Here is a 16,267-nt window from a genome sequence, read left to right on the forward strand (position 1 = left end):
GTACAACTGCTTACTTGATAGGTGGCATATAACAGGGGTGCTCAACCTTTTTCTTTCTGGGCCCCCTCAACGTGCTCTAAAAATTCCACAGCCCACCTGTGCCACAACTGGTTTTCTGTATATAAAAGCCAGGGCCAGTGTTAGGGGGTAGCAAGCAGGGCAATTGCCTGGGAGCCCCTGTGAAGCTACATTGCTCAGGCTTTAGCTTCAGCCCCAGGTGGTGGGGCTCAGGGCCCCAGGCTTCAGCCCCACGTGGTGGGGCTTTGGCTTTCAGCCCTGGGCCCCAGCAAGTCTAACGCTGGCCCTGCTTGGCAGACTCCCAGAACCTCCTTGCGGCCCCCCGGAGGGCCACGGATCCCTGGTTGAGAACCACTGACATCTATGTTGCGATTTTTAACCCTTTTTGCATGTCAGTGAATGCAAGATGTAGAACAGCAGCTTATTGTGGGCCATTTAATGTTCTGTGTAATGTAGTATATACCATGCAAGCATTTTGAAAGGGTATAAGTTATGTACATTTCTGGTCACACATTTCTTGGCCATGACTTGTGGCTATTTTAATTCTCCAGGAAACTGACCCAAAGCCCAGGGAAGTCAATCAGAATCTTTCAGCTGATTTCACTGGGCTTGGATTAGGCCCCAAGAACAGAACACTATATTTTTACATTTATTTAGAAGTGTTGCAGATATTTTCTTAGTTATTCCATTCAAAGTGTAAATGCCCACTGCACATGACCTGTGTACTACAGTTACTTTACTGTCTTACTAGAACAGCAACAATTACATAAAGATTCTATATTTCCATAGTGACTAAAATACTTTTATAAATAATGATTTCCCACAGGGCAAAATGCATTTTTATTTGCTTTGTTAACTATTTAAATTTCCACATAACGTTTCTAAACATTTAATAAACAACATTCTTGGGAAAATTATGTTCAGATGTATATTATGTCTGGCATTCTTGAATAAATGAGTGACTTGCAGGCCATATCTCATATAAGTTACACCATGCCCATATCCCTTTTATTGAAGAAAACCCACAGCACATATCAATTTGATCTATGTTTAAATAAAGGCGGGTGTTTGCCACATAAGAGATAGAAATGGCACCAAATTAGGGCATATTATACTCATTCTTCTATCCCAAATTATTTATTAAAAATAAGGTATGTAAGTGAGAGGTAAGCAGGATTAACTCTATTTTATGCCCAGATTTTCTAATTTGGGAGCCAGGACACCTTTGTGTAATCAACTATTAACAAATACTCCTTCAAACATCTCAGCAGTTTTATTTCAAACACACATAAATAACTATCATTAGTATTCTAACCTTTACAAAATATAACATTCCGTAAACAACATTGCAAATATGCAATTCCAATAAACAATGTAGATGAACACTTTAGTCTGGGGTTACTGTAAATTATTATATTCTGAACATATTAACATATTATTCATAGCAATTTTTAAATGTTTTGGTTCCACTAAATATTGTATATGAGTGTAAAATAAGCACCCATTTAAAATACATGTCAATTTTCTCTATAATAGGGGAATATGACTGTTGTGTTTCAAAGTTTTCAGAGTTACTATCCACGGCAAACAAAATAAACATAGGCATTAAGAGCCACATACTGATAGATTTAAGCCTTTGCAGAAATAGACCTTTAACAGAGCTGTCAAATGTAATTTCATGTCAAGACACAAAGTCCAGAGATGGGGGCATCTAAGATGATGGTTGGAACCTAAATTTGACAGAATGAACTATGTAGTGAAATGACAGTGTAACTGCAAGGTCTGTGGGAAAAGGCTAACCACTCCCATCGGTCTCTCTCTGGAGAGGTAGCTTTTTGAGATGGGAGTTGGTCCAGGACCCTGAAACAGATCCACAGAGTCGAAAATGAAACAGTACAATGCAGCAGGAATGTAGCTCACAATGCAGGATCTATGGGCTGAATCTACTTAAAGAAAAAACCCTCTTTCAGCGATGCAGGCATCTCTGGTGGTGGGGGCCGAGGGAGCCTGAAATAGACCTTGACTGAGTCATAAATGAACCACTGCAGGGCTGTGAGGGTGCCAATCATGAGGATGCGGGGAAAGAGGCCCTTCCACACGCCTATGAAGCCCAGCTTCTTGAGGACTTCCATAGAGGTGCTGCCCTTTTCCTTGTTGAGCACAGACACCACAGAGTCAGCTGGGTGGGAGACTACAGCACAGAAGATACCAGCTATATAGCCAGCAACAAAGGTGACGCCAAGCTGCTCAGGCTTGGAGCATTCACTGCGCGGCTTGGGCACCACATAGGCATACAGGGCCTCCAAGGTACGCTCAAAACAGGCAAACTTCATCATGGTGTAGGGGATCTGGCGCATCCAGAGTGGAGCCACCCCCTTGTAGAAGGCCCACAGCCCCTCCTCAAGGTACATCTTGGGGACAGCCACCCGTAATGTGTTGGCATAGCCTGGCTGCGTCTGGATTCGCACTTTGACTGCCTCCATGGGGGACAGAGCAATGTCAGCAAAGAACTCGGCACTGGCTGAGGCGGCCAGATAGAGGCTGGTCCGCCACAAGTAGGCTCGCTCAGGTCCCAACATGTCAGCATAGCGCAGCTTGAAGACTTCATATAAGCCAAACTTGCAGAGGCCCTGTAGGGAGTAGCCCACACAGGTGGGGGCCCATCCTTTGGCCAGGCCACGCATCCCCTCCTCTTCCACGGTGAGAGCAAAGCCCTGCAGCATGCCCCGGTAGCGACTGGGCTCTGCCTGCATACGGCACTTCACCAGGTCCAGCGGCACCACAGCCGTGTGGGTCAGGCCGCAGCTCACCACGCCACCCAAGCCGCACATGGCCAGATACTTCGCAGAGCCATACTCGCAGCTGTATTCCTCCTCGCCCCAGAGTGCAGGCAAGGCGGCCGCCCATAGCCGGAACCGGCGCTCAGGATGAGGGGCGGTGCTGCTGTTGCTCCCCTCTGGGGCCCCTAGAGCCACCTCCTCCTGGCAGCTCAGGTCACTGCGCTGAGGGAGGGCAGTGCTGCTGTCACTCCTCCCCAGGCTGCAGAGTGTGGGGAAAACGGCTGCCCACAGCCAGGCTGGATGCTGAGGGGAGGCCGGGCCGCTGCCCATCTCCCAGCTGCTCTGGGGCCTGCACCCCTCTGAGTCCCCTGGGGGCTGGGCCATCTCTGCGGTGTGGAGGGGCCAAGCTGACGGCTCCTGTGGTGTGGGGGGGGCTGCGCGTCTCTGGGGCCGTTGTCGGGGCCTCCTGCCTCAGGCTCGTTCCAACTGCCAGTGCCCTTCGGAGGCCACAGGATTCTAACCATAGAGACTCTGCCTAGAGTGTAGCCCAGCCCGGCTGCCACAAGCATGGGTAGAGCGCCAGCACAATGGACAGGGTGACAGTGGGTCAGCAGCCACTCTAGCCATATCTCTATGGCCCTGTGTGGGTGGGGACTCATGCTCCAGGCGGCGTCAGGGAGCATAGTGTGGCAGGGGAGATGGGGAGGACAGGAGAAAACTTGAGGGCAGATGTGGGGAGCTAGAGAGACGCTGTGGGCAGGGGGAGAGTTGAGTGGGGGAAGGAGAGCCTGCTGGTGTCACCGAAATGGCAAACGGCGGAGACCCAAAGAGAGGGCTACAGGGAAAACGCAAGGGGAGGTGCAGGCAGAAATGGGTGGCAGAGTGAGCGAGGGGGATTTTTGTGGAAATAAAGTGATGAATATCCTGCAAATATGCAAACAAGGGTTTTCCATTAAAAAAAAAAAACTCCAAATTTGTGGGGCTCCAGCCGTAACACTCTTCTACAACAGTGGGTCCCAGCATCACTATGCGAGACAACTCCCAGCTGCCGTGGTCCATTTGAGATCCTAGTGTCCAGGCCCATGGAATCAGCAGGTCCCAATATGTAGCAATCCATCCTGATCTGGAGCCCCAAGTCTACAGAAATGACAGGTCCCACCGAGCCATTCCTACATAGTCAATCACAGCCATTTTTTAACCATCACTTTGCCAACCATATCTCTTGGTCATAACTTATCATGCGGCATGTTGTGCCTTTTACATCCAATTGTACAACATCCATCAAATACACAAACTCATCTGGGGTTATTTGTATTGATTATTTCAGAACTTCAGTAAGAGCAGAAAAGCCTCACTTCACTTTGATACTCTCGTTAATATCCTGAGCTTTATAGGTGTAATAGAAATCCATTCAACATTTCAAGGTTTTAATTAATGTTTTCAGCTTAAAAAATTGTTTTTTGTTTTGTTTTATAAAAAGGATGAAGAAATATATACAGAAAAACTGGCCAGAGCATTGTGTTCCCCTCACAACCGGATGGGCTAAGAATGGAGGGCCAGATTCCAGCTCTTGGCAATGCTGCTCTGGCAATTCAAAACAGTCAGGGTTCCCCGGTGTAGAGGAACCCCCACTGTTTGTACAGGGCCACTCTGTGGCTAACTCTATGCCACCCTCTTACTACCCCAGAATAGGGGGCATGTCAGAGCTATCGAAGAGGTGATGACTGGAACCCTGCTGCATTTGAGCAGTCCCTGGCTGTAAAACAGTCTCTTTTGCAGCCAGATGTAATTTAGAGCAGCTCTGAAGCTGCCCTAAGTTTTACAGGGAGAACAATTGGTACCCAGGATCAAAGGAGCACAAGGCTGGCTAACGGTCACTTGTGCTCCCCACCTCTTTCAGCTCTGAGCTCTGGTGCAGCTGAAGATCTGACCTGCAGAATCAGCTTTGATTTTGCTTGCCTTTATGAGAACAATTCAGACCCTTAATATTATGTAGCAGTCGATATTTATATTTAATTTCTGTTACTGTTCTTTTTTATTATTATTTTATTTTTTGTTTTACAGCAGGGCCAGAGGATCAAGGGCCCATTGTGCTAGGTGCTGTACAAACACAGAATAAAAGATACTCCCTACCAAGAAAAGAAGAACAGGAGGACTTGTGGCACCTTAGAGACTAACAAATTTATTAGAGCATAAGCTTTCGTGGACTACAGCCCACTTCTTCGGCTGTAGTCCACGAAAGCTTATGCTCTAATAAATCTGTTAGTCTCTAAGGTGCCACAAGTCCTCCTGTTCTTCTTTTTGCGGATACAGACTAACACGGCTGCTACTCTGATCCCTACCAAGAAGCTCTTAGAATCCAATATTTTCAATGAAAGCTTCTCTGCTGTGCTTTATTTATGGGCTTGAATTCCTTACACACCCAGAACTTCACTGACTTCACTGGCAGTTTGGGTAGGCCAAGAGAACTGGAGTAGATTTAGTGTGCCTCATGCCTGCCCTGGAAGAACCACTCCGGGACTCAAAGAATTTACTTCTTATGACCATTGGTTTCTTGGTCTCTGTCCAGATGCAAATTAGAACTAATTGGTAAGGTTTGGGGTTGGTTGGTTTTGTGAGGTAGGCAGATGTTCACTAGAAATCGTGGATTGAGACCATTACACATGAATCACCAAACATCCAGCAGGAAGCCATGACTTCTGATCGCTACTGACCTTGTATTTCATTTCCTGGTTTTTAATATGAATATAAACAGTCAGAGAGGAAATGAACCATGAGTATAAAAGCTTTTCACACAGATAAGTTACATTTGTGACTTAACTCTACGCGATGTGTGAAGAGTCTGAGTGCTGCTGCTAGGCAGCTTGTTGCCCTTTCATTTCTTTCCGCTGCTGTATTGAGAGGGGGACAGGGATGGGGGGAGAGGGGAGGATGGCTTATACCGCTGCCCAAAGCGCTAGGGCTTCAGAGGAGCTGGTCTTATTTCTTGCCCTGAGAGACAGCTCCACTGCTGAAGGGACAAAGCTAGAGAGGGGGATTCCTGGAGGAGTCACTGCTGTGTAGGTCAAGCTCTCCCTGTAGCAACTGGCAACCTTTTGTGACAGTTGGGTCCCACAGCTCCTGGGGTGATTGTGACATGATTTTCTATCTTTTGTATTTATTTTTTGGAGATGGTCAAACTAAACTTCTGTGATTCAAAGTCACTTTTTGTAACAGGTTCTCAGACAATAATAATAATCCAAGACCTGATTCTGTAACCATTACGCTGTGTAGCACCTTTCTCTGCAAGTAGTCCCGTCCCACTGATTGCAATGGGCTAAACTGTGATTTTTCAATCACATACAGAGCAGGGGATGGAGGATAGCAAGTAGATGTATCCTCCTTGGCTTCCCTTTTGCCTCCAAGGTGATGATGATTTGCTACTGGTCCATACCAGTATCTCTCACTCACTGTTGGTCTACCACTGACCCTAGGGGAGAGGGGGCCACATTGTCAGGTGAATGCATTTTATGTTCAGTGCTGCAGTTATTTTTCTTTTTCAGCTTCCACATCATGCTCATGGACTTTGTAGCTGCAACATCCAGCCAAGGTAGCTCATCAGCACATTTCATTGTTGCAAAGATGTTCAGGAGGGAAATGAGTCTGTGATGAAAGTAGAGCCCTGATTATCCAATACAGCACCTGGGCACTTTCTCCTGAGCTGTGTTATTATTTTAAAATTTACCCCCTCCAGCAAAAAAACAACACAAAAATACCCCCAGCAAATGCAAATACATTGGGACGTTTCTACTGTAGTTGTCTAGAGCAGGCATTTTATGTTGGCAACATGAAAGGGAGAAGAAAACACCTGGGTTGGATTAATGCAGCACAGACTAGACTTGGCTGGAATCAGTTGGTGTAAAAGTGTGCTTTGTATTTAAATACAGAAAATAAACATCAGAGATGGAAAATACCCCTGATCATTAGTTAGTCCGTCCCCCTCTCAGATTGTTTCCTAGAGTCTCGGATGTGCTCTGCCTAGCTTATTATTATTATTTACTAAGTACTGAGGATGTGCTTGGTGCTCTACATGATCAGTCTGCTGCTATTTGGCCATTTTGTGGTTTTTAGCTGGTTTAATATAGAATATATCTGAAGTGCTCAAACTGCAGTGGGTAAGGGGTGGGAGCAGGGCCGGCTCCAGGGTTTTGGCTGCTCCAAGCAACCAAACAACAACAAAAAAGAAGCTGCGATCGCAATCCGAGCAGGAGTGAGGGATTGTCGCCGAATTGCCGCCGAACAGCTGGACGTGCCGCCCCTCTTCGAAGTGGCCGCCCCAAGCACTGCTTGGTAAGCTGGTGCCTGGAGCCAGCCCTGGGTGGGAGGAAGACTTTGCTATAATTTCTCTCTCTCTCTCTCCCAAGTGTTCCTTAGGTGAAAGTCTGAGCTAGTTTCTAAATGACTTTACTTTATACTATGTAAGCAATTTCAGACATTTTCAAAACTGATTCAGCTCTGAGATGGAGAGATAATCACATATCAACATACATGCCATGAGTATGTTCAAAAAAGAACTATGTAAGTTCACGGAGGATAGGTCCATCAATCACTATTAGCCAGGATGGTCAGGGATGGAAGCTGGGAGCGGATGACAGGGGATGGATCACTGGATGATTGCCTGTTCTGTTAATTCCCACTGAGGCACCTGGCATTGGCCACTGTCAGAAGACAGGATACTGGGCTAGATGGACCGTTTATGTGATCCAGGATGGCTGTTCTTATGTTTTTATGTATAGAAGTACTACATGTACAGCAGTTTCCCAGCTTGGAATCCTGCCCTCAGCAAACACATTTGATGTTCATAGTAGTCTTTCAGCTGCCTACCCACTGACCCATCTATAACCATTTCTGTGGGCCTGCTGACAAGGTGATATGACAGTTTCACTAGATAGGTGCTAAGCACAGATGAATCTAGATGGCCAGCCTGCTTGATGCCGCAAGTGCTGTTGTTTCTGCTTAACGTGCCTTTATGGCGTTTGGAGGTATTTAAATTTTATTTTGTGGTATTCTTGTCTAATGTAAGTTGACAAGAACTATAGCTGAGAGGAAGGAGAATGAGGACTCTGGATTAAAAGTGTGTTTATTTTTCAGGGCAGAAGATTGATTGTCAGGCAGTGTTTTGGAATCAGGGCTAAATCCCACCAAATGTCTAACCCATCTAAATTAGGACAGCTTTGAGCACATGTCATTTCTGTGTATAATCTGAAGCTAAAAGAGTGTGATGTACCCCAAATTTGCAATTTCTCTTTCTGTCAATGTCTGCTAACGTTGCCTTTCTGAAGGAATTTGTATTAAAATGCATTGGCAAGATCCTCAGCTGGTGTAAATTAGAGTACTGCCACTGAAGGCAACAGAGCTTCACACCGAGGAACTGGCCCAGGATTGTTTGTATCTTGTATCAATATTTGTATATTATAGTTATATTAAGGGGTGTAGCATGAGCACTCAAGGAACCTGGAAGATTCTTTAGTGTGAAGATGCTCCAAAGCACTGAGGAGCATAAATACTGTTATTATTTATTTGTATTACCATAATGCTTAGAAGACCTATCATGGACCAGGACCCCACTATGTTATGTGCTCCACAAAATGAAAAGATGGACCCTTCCCCAAAGAGCTTAAAATTTAAGTATAAAATGAGAGATAACTGATGGATAGAGATATACGGGAGTACATAAGAATGGACATACTGGGTCGGACCAAAGGTCCATCTAGCCCAGTATCCTGTCTTCCGACAGTGGCCAATGCCAGGTGCCCCAGAGGGAATGAACAGAAACAGGTAATCATCAAGAGATCCATGCCCTGTTGCCCATTCTCAGCTTCTGGCAAACAGAGGCTAGGGACACCATCCCTTCCCATCCTGGCTAATAGCCATTGATGGACCTATCGTCCATGAACTTATCTAGTTCTTTTTTGAACCCTGTTATAGTCTTGGCCTTCACATCATCCTGTGGCAAAGAGTTCGACAGGTTGACTGTGCGTTGTGTAAAGAAATACTTCCTTTACAAGGCAACAAGGAGACAGCATTGGTCAGCATGATAGTAAGTGATCTCAGCACACTAGCAGCCTGAATATGGTCACATTTATGTAGGCATTATGGAAAAGCAGAGTGTTAAGGAGAGATCTGAAAGATGATAATGAGGTAGCTTTATGGATGTTTACGGGGAGTGTCTCCAAATCATGCGGGGCAACATGGAAGAAAGCACAAAAGTACTTGTTAAATTTTCAGACAAGTGGGCCAGGAAGCTGGCATGATTGGCCAATTGAAGGCAGCAGTTGACATCTCAATAACGACTGAGAGGTGATAAGTATGGGATAAGTTGTAAAAGATTGAAAGTGAACATAGAATCTTATGTTTGATATGCTAGAGAAGAGGGTGCCAGTGGAGGGATGCAAAGAGAGAGGTGATATGGTCAAAGCCAGGGGCTAGGAAAATGATCTTTGTAGCAGCATTCTGAATGGATATCAGTGGAGCAAGATTGCATTTGTCAAGGCCAGGGAGAAGGTTATTGCGGTAATTATGATGTGAAATGACAAGCGCCTAGAGGAGAGGTTTCGCAGTGTGAATGGATAGGAAAGGCAGTATCTTAGAGATGTAATGCAGAAAGAATAAAGTTTTAGACGCAGCCTGGATGTGGGGACCTAGAGGCATCTGAGTCAAAGATGATGCCCAGGTTATAGGCTTGAGTGACGGGCAGGATGGTGATGTTGTCCAGGGTGATCAAGAAAGGAGGTAGTGGAAGGGGTTTGGCAGAAAGATTACGAGCTCAGTTTTAGCTACATTGAGCTTGAGCTGATGGCTAGACATCCACAAGAAGATGTCAGAGAAACAGACAGATTTTAGTTTGCAAAGAAGATAGGTCTGGAGTAGAGAGGTAGATGATTTACCCACAAAAGGAAAATCGTCCTGAATTGTAAATGTCATTGTAATGTTTGCCTTTATTCTGATACAATGCTATGATGTCTGTGCTGCATTATCTCTCATTGAACTGTATCAAATATATAATGTAAAAATAATGAGAAGGGAGGTTATGTATGTAGCTAACAGCTGGAAAAAACAGATCTGATCAGTTCCTTAAAGAATTGTAAGTAATGATAACCACCAAAGAAAATCCACATTGAACCTGAATATCATGACTCATAAACAAATCATTGATTTAGTGAAAAATATCTATTTGATGAAAATGTGATGAAACATTATTATGCTGAGAATGCCTTGCTGTTTGGCATAATCATATTTCCCTCTCCTAAAATGTTCTGCTCCCTCACCCTATATTCCATATCACATCACTTATGAAAAGAAAACCTTCAATGCAGTCAAGTATCAACTGACCAATCAAGTGCTTGGGAACCTGAGTGTAGGGATCCCATCAGAGATGACTCATTTTATTAACAGAGCCAAGAAGAAGGCATTACAGCTCCAGTCTGTAAAGGGGAGAACCATGTAACCCAGTGATAGTGGAATGGAGCTGAATAGGCCTTGCCTTCTAGTAACAGGACAGGAAGAGCAGCTCTGATGTTCCTTGCTGGTTTAGAGCATCTATTCCTTCAGCCTGTCTGCCTGTCCAGTAGGGAGATCAGTAAATTAGCCCAGGCGCTCATCTGCCAGCGCAGGAAGCCAACAAAGACACTACAATTAGTGATGGCAGGAGACCATCTACCAGCCCATCAGGGCGCCTGGGAGACAAGGTACTTGAGTTAGATGGATAGCAGGGAGGCACAGGATATGGCAAGAGTGCTGGTGAGCATCTCAAAGATGTACCAGAGGGCAAGTTCACTTCAAAAATCTTTGCTTGGACAGCCATATGTATTCTTATGTCATTACTTCAATTACACCATATCTAATAGCTGTAAACAAAGGATTAATTGACTAATATATGATGAATATGAAGAATAGCTAATAATAAAGCCGCTACTATATCACCATCGACGTCTTATTGCAATACATAGTGGAGGCATCCAACATACAAACAGAAATTTTAAAAACAGGATTTTATCTTCACCTCTTAACTTCTCTGCTGGAAGCCAGCTTCAATGTGACTAGTAATGGTGACAGCCTGATTATAGCAACTTTCCCTCAGTATGAAAACTGGCCTGTTTCTTTCTCAGTATGGCTTCAAAGATAGGGGTGAAATGGGCCAGTAAAACCCTCTTCATTAACTTGTAATTTGTGGAGAGGAGCGATATCAGGCATTATTTGATGGTTTCTCATGTTTGAGGAGGGAAACAAATATCGCCTCACACCAGCTTTTTGGAATCTTCCCTATCAAATGTATGTTAGTGAACATGTCTACCAGTCATGGCTTGACCCTTTGGCCCCAAATCCTTGAGGAATTAAGGATAAATGCTGTCCTTACCAGCTGCTCTTCTGCTTTTAGTGGCTACGAGAGCCTTGTTTATTTTTTCTATAGTGTATGGGGAAGATAACAATAAAGTGGTGGGGCTCTGTCAGACATTTAGAAGGAGCTCTTTCTGAATCTTCCATCTAGTCAGCTTGTCAGTTTTGGTTTTTGAATTGAAGCTGCTAACCTAGTAAAACACTGTCAACCAAAAGTGATGGCTAATGCTGTTGCCTCATACCAGAGAAGGTATGAGGCAACAGCATTAGCCATCACTTTTGGTTGACAGAGTTTTACTAGGTTAGCAGCTTCAAGCTTACAGAAACATGCCCAGGCTTTGCGACTTGTATGAGGGAAGTCATGACCCTCCACTGTCTCATTCCATCTCTTCAGGTGGGCAGAGTTCAATGGCTCTATTAGTTCTTTCCCTGTATCTGGTTCACCATTATTTTCATACTCTTTAAAGAGTGCTTCTGTTTCCAGCTGCCAGCAGGGAGCATAGACCTTGAGACAGTTGCAAGGAATGTGTTTTGTGACAGCGTCAATAAGAAGGTGAGGTAGTCATAGTTTTCTGGAATCGGCTTGATACAGTGTACCTTGTCTTCAACTTCTGCAGATCTTCTGATAGATTTATTCACCACCTTCAACCTGGTATGGAGACGTGGGTTATTGCCCAAGGTGTCAAGGCTCATCAGATGCCTCAGCACTATGCAATTCCTAGCCACAGTGTTGAGAAATAGTAGATACCACATCATTTTGAACTGGCAGATCAGCAAAGCACGCACCCTCAGTGATTGTCTATCTCAAGTATCCACGTTGACTCCTTCACTATTCAACATCTACAATAGTAACCTACCTGACAGAATTCTGCATACATCAATATATGCCATTGACATAGCTCTTGTGGGTACAAGCAAAGACCTCACCACCATCAGCGACATCCTCTCAACTGACCTCAAGATAGTGGTGGAATATTTTCAGTGCTGGAAGCTCCACCCCAGTGCTTCCAAGACTTTGGTAATAGCCTTTTACCTAAACAACAAAGCTGCCAAAGAACCACCTAATATCACCTTTTGCAATCAATAGATTCAAAATGAGCCCTATCTGAAATACTTGTTTGTGACTTTGGGCAGAAGCCTGACTTGTAAAGATCATCTGGAAAAGACATGCAAAAAGATAAAAATAAAGTCTAGCCGAATTGGAAACTCACAGGGATAACAGGGGGTGCATATGCGCACACACTTCGAACAGTGATTTGAGCAATGGTATACTCAGCCACTGAATATCGCACAGCAGTCTGGGTAGGCAGCTCACATACCAAATCTCTGGACGTGCAGCTCAATACTAGAAAGAGAATTATAACTGGAACATTATAATCATCACCCATCCAATGATTGCCCACTCTGGTACATATTCCCCCACCCAAAATCCAGAGGGACGCACAGAGAAACATGAGTACAATCAAACAATGACCAACCTGAACTTACCAAATTAATTAGGATCTCCAGAACCTTCCAAAGCCTTTTTCGGGTCGACAAATGTCGTTAAAGCATCTTAATTCAATCCTGAAGCACAGTGGAAAGAATTCTGGGATAATGCTAATGTCCCAAACAAACACCTGATTGCTTATGCCACAAAAAGAACTTCCAGGCTTCAATCTACCCCGGAAATAATGATCTGCACTGAATCTTTTCAGAACATCACATGGCAGATGCTGTCATTTCTTGCACTTCTGGAAGATGAGACACAATTATCTGTGTACCACAATTATGCTTTATACTGCACACAGTACAGAAGTCAGAGGGAAATACAGACATTATTGCTATTGATTTCAATACTATGAAACCTCTAGATTGCTTCCCCTTTATTTTTGGCAAAATAATCATTCTTGCAAACTCTATTTTACTACAAAATGCTACCTGTATATACCGTGGGCTACAGTTCCTATATATTTTACTCCACATATTGAAGTAAATCTAAAAATCAGTTCTGGAGAAAACGGATTTTTTTATTGTGCTTCACTGTTTTTCCAACAAACATATAATAGTTTTTATGCCAAATCCAGTTCACCTTATTCACATGGAATTCTGCATTCCACTCAGAATATTCGTGACAAATTGTGTGTGTATCTTCTCTGCCTGGTAGTTTTGTTAATTCTGTGTGATAGAGTATCTAATTAAAATGTATATATAAAATTATAGCAGATTGGGAATAACAGGATTCCTCAAATTGTCTGCAGAAGTGAATATTCATCTCACAAGGAAAATAAAAACCTCCCCCCTTTAGAGAGTCTCGCCACGTTTGAAACAAATTATATGGAATGTATAATAACTCCTCTATACTTAGATGAAAAATGTTCAAAGCTTTCAAAAGTCTGGGTTTATTTATGTAGAAACTATTAAGGTCTACACCTTGTCTTGAGAGATAAGAGAAATAAATAAATATGCTTGATTAAATATCCTGAATATTAATATTATGTAACTGAGAGATAACATTTATCATAGCAAATGTACATAACCCACCAATACCCTCTACTTTTTTAGTATCCCAATGAATTTGGATGTATTATGTATCTAAGGCAAGATACATACTTTTTAAAAAATTTACAGATAAATATACATATGTACACAACATACGGCAACAACACTGAGACGGATGATATGGAATCTGCCAAAAAATTGCTATAGAGTAGAATTAATGTTAAGAATAATTAAAGAAATATCCTCCATCTTTCTAAGGCCCTGGTTCAGGAAAGCAGTACTTCAGGACATCATGTGTGCATGTGCTTAAGTCCTATTGAAGTCAAGTTAACTACGTGCTTCAGTTCTCTCCTGAACTGGGACCTAAGGGTAAAAATTTTAAAAATGTCTAAGGCTATGTCTACACTGCTATGTTAGCCCAGGGTTTGAACTCAGGCTCAAGCCTAACTCCTCTTTGGTCTAAACACAAATCGTGCTAACCAAAGACTTGGACCCAGGGTCACAGGACCCCACAGAGGTGGAAGGTCTGAGCCTGAGTCAAGCTAGGACCCAGGGTTCAAGCCCTGTTGCTTTGCAGTGTAGTTGCAGCCCCACTGAAACTGTGCTCTGGGAGTCCACCAAAAGCATCTCACAGTCTGACTTTCTTTGCCCTGTAGAGAGTTAACTTTGGGAACTGTTAAATTTTCCCACACAGCATCATGAACAAAGGGCTAGAGTAGCCACATTTTGGGAAGGTGCTAGGAAGTCTGGGATATGGGTGATTGGACTCAGGCCCTCACAATGCAGGGCCCCAGGTTGGGTTCTAAGGTTCAACAATCCCTAACCTGGGGTTGTAAATGAGTGTAGACACTCAAGCCCTAGGTTGACAAACCCAGGGTCTGCTAGTGCAAATTTTACTAACCCAGGGCTTATGGGTGCAGCATAGACGTACCCTTAGTGCAGGGGTGGGCAAACTTTTTGGGCCGAGGGCCACATCTGGGTGGGGAAATTGTATGCAGGGCCAGGGCAGGGGGTTGGGGTGCGTGAGGGGGTATGGTATGCAGGAAGGAGCTCAGGGCAAGGGATTGGGGCAGAGGAGGGGTGCGGTGTGTATGAGGGGGGCTCAGGGAAGGGCGTTGGGGTGCAGCAGGGGTGCAGCGTACAGAAGGGAGCTCAGGGCAGGAGGTTGGGATGCAGGAGGGGTACGAGTTGCAGGCAGGGGCTTAGGGCAGGGAGTTGGGGGGCGGGGTGCAGGAGGGGTTTGGGCTCTGGGGTGGCAGTGGCGCGCACCGGAGCCAGGGCAGGCTCCCTGCATGCCTGCCCTGTCCCCGGCCCCGCGCCGCTCCAGGAAGCGCTGCGGTCCCTGGGGGAGGAGAGGGAGGAGGGCTCCGCTGCGCTGCCCTTGCCGCGCCTCCAGGTACCTCCCCCGAAGCTCCCATTGGCCACAGTTCCGTTTCCAGCCAATGGGAGCTGCGGGGGCGGTGCCTGGAGGCATGGGCAATGCGGAGCCCTCTGCCCCCCCACCTGGGGGCCGCAGGGAAATGGTGCCAGCTGCTTCTGCAGAGCGGTGCGGGCAATCCCATGGGCCGGATCCAAAGTCCTGAGCAGGGCTGCCCAGAGGATTCACGGGGCCTGGGGCAAAGCAATTTCGGGGGCCCCTTCCATAAAAAAAAAGTTGCAGTACTATAGAATACTATATTCTCATGGGGGCCCCTGTGGGGCCCAGGGCCTGGGGCAAATTGCCCCCCGCCCCAGGCGGCCCTGGCCCTGAGGGGCCAGATCTGGCCCACGGGCCGTAGTTTGCCCACCCCTGCCTTAGTGACTTTGGGTATTTCTACACTGCAATAAAACACCCATGGCTGGCCTGTATCGGCTAAGTTGGAAGCCCCAGTGGAACTCAGTGGGACTCACACTTGAAAGTCACAAGGTGCTTTTGAAAAAGTCATGCTAAGTGTCTGACAGGAGACTGGTTTCAAAGTCAACAGCTTTTGTTACGATTTCCACCCAGAGGGGGTGGGAGGTGCATGCAAGCCCTGCATTGAAACATATTCTGTTGCTTATTAAAAATCTCACAAAGCAGCAAGAATACATACATCACCTTGTGACTTAATGCTCTTGAAGCTGATGAGTAAATGAAGGACTATTTTATGGTTAACTGTTGCTTTAAACAGTTTTTTCTTTTAATGAAGGAAACGTAGAGGCCACTGACTCGCCACAAGGTCACAAGGTTAACTCTTCTCAGCTGAAAAAGATGTGCTGTATTCTTCCTTCCATTGCCTGGGGTTCAGCTTTGCCCTGAAAATGGGCTACTGTATACTAGTTATAGTTTTGTAAGTGCTAACCCAGTGGAACAGTAACAACACGGGTAGTTTTACAAGCAATATTGAAACTAGAGCATTATTACATTTTTAATTTTAAACCCATGTTTGTTTCCAGGTAATAAAGATGTGGCAAAGGGAGATAGATGGTTGGAGGCATTAGACATGCTTTCTGCCCTCGTCATGATACACTGGATTAGATGAACATTGTAAAAAACAGAATGGTAAATCAGTATTTTTTTTACTGAAGGAGTGAGACTCTCCCTCCTGTTCAAGAAAAATACATTTGAGTTTGAAAAAAAGGAACGGAAATAA

At 44.9% G+C, this 16,267-nt stretch overlaps 1 protein-coding gene across 1 annotated transcript; it reads right to left on the reverse strand.

Annotated features, from left to right (window-relative positions):
• Window positions 1-1,276: 1,276 nt before the first annotated feature.
• LOC101941720 (solute carrier family 25 member 3-like) lies at window positions 1,277-3,297 on the reverse strand. Its single transcript, XM_042851516.2, has one exon. It carries the CDS (start codon window positions 3,180-3,182, stop codon window positions 1,962-1,964), a length of 1,221 nt encoding a protein of 406 aa, XP_042707450.2. The 5' UTR covers window positions 3,183-3,297; the 3' UTR covers window positions 1,277-1,961.
• Between the last annotated feature and the right edge of the window lie 12,970 nt (window positions 3,298-16,267).

The sequence above is a fragment of the Chrysemys picta genome, chromosome 8, assembly GCF_011386835.1.
Source record: "Chrysemys picta bellii isolate R12L10 chromosome 8, ASM1138683v2, whole genome shotgun sequence".
Classification (NCBI taxonomy): Eukaryota; Metazoa; Chordata; order Testudines; family Emydidae; genus Chrysemys; species Chrysemys picta.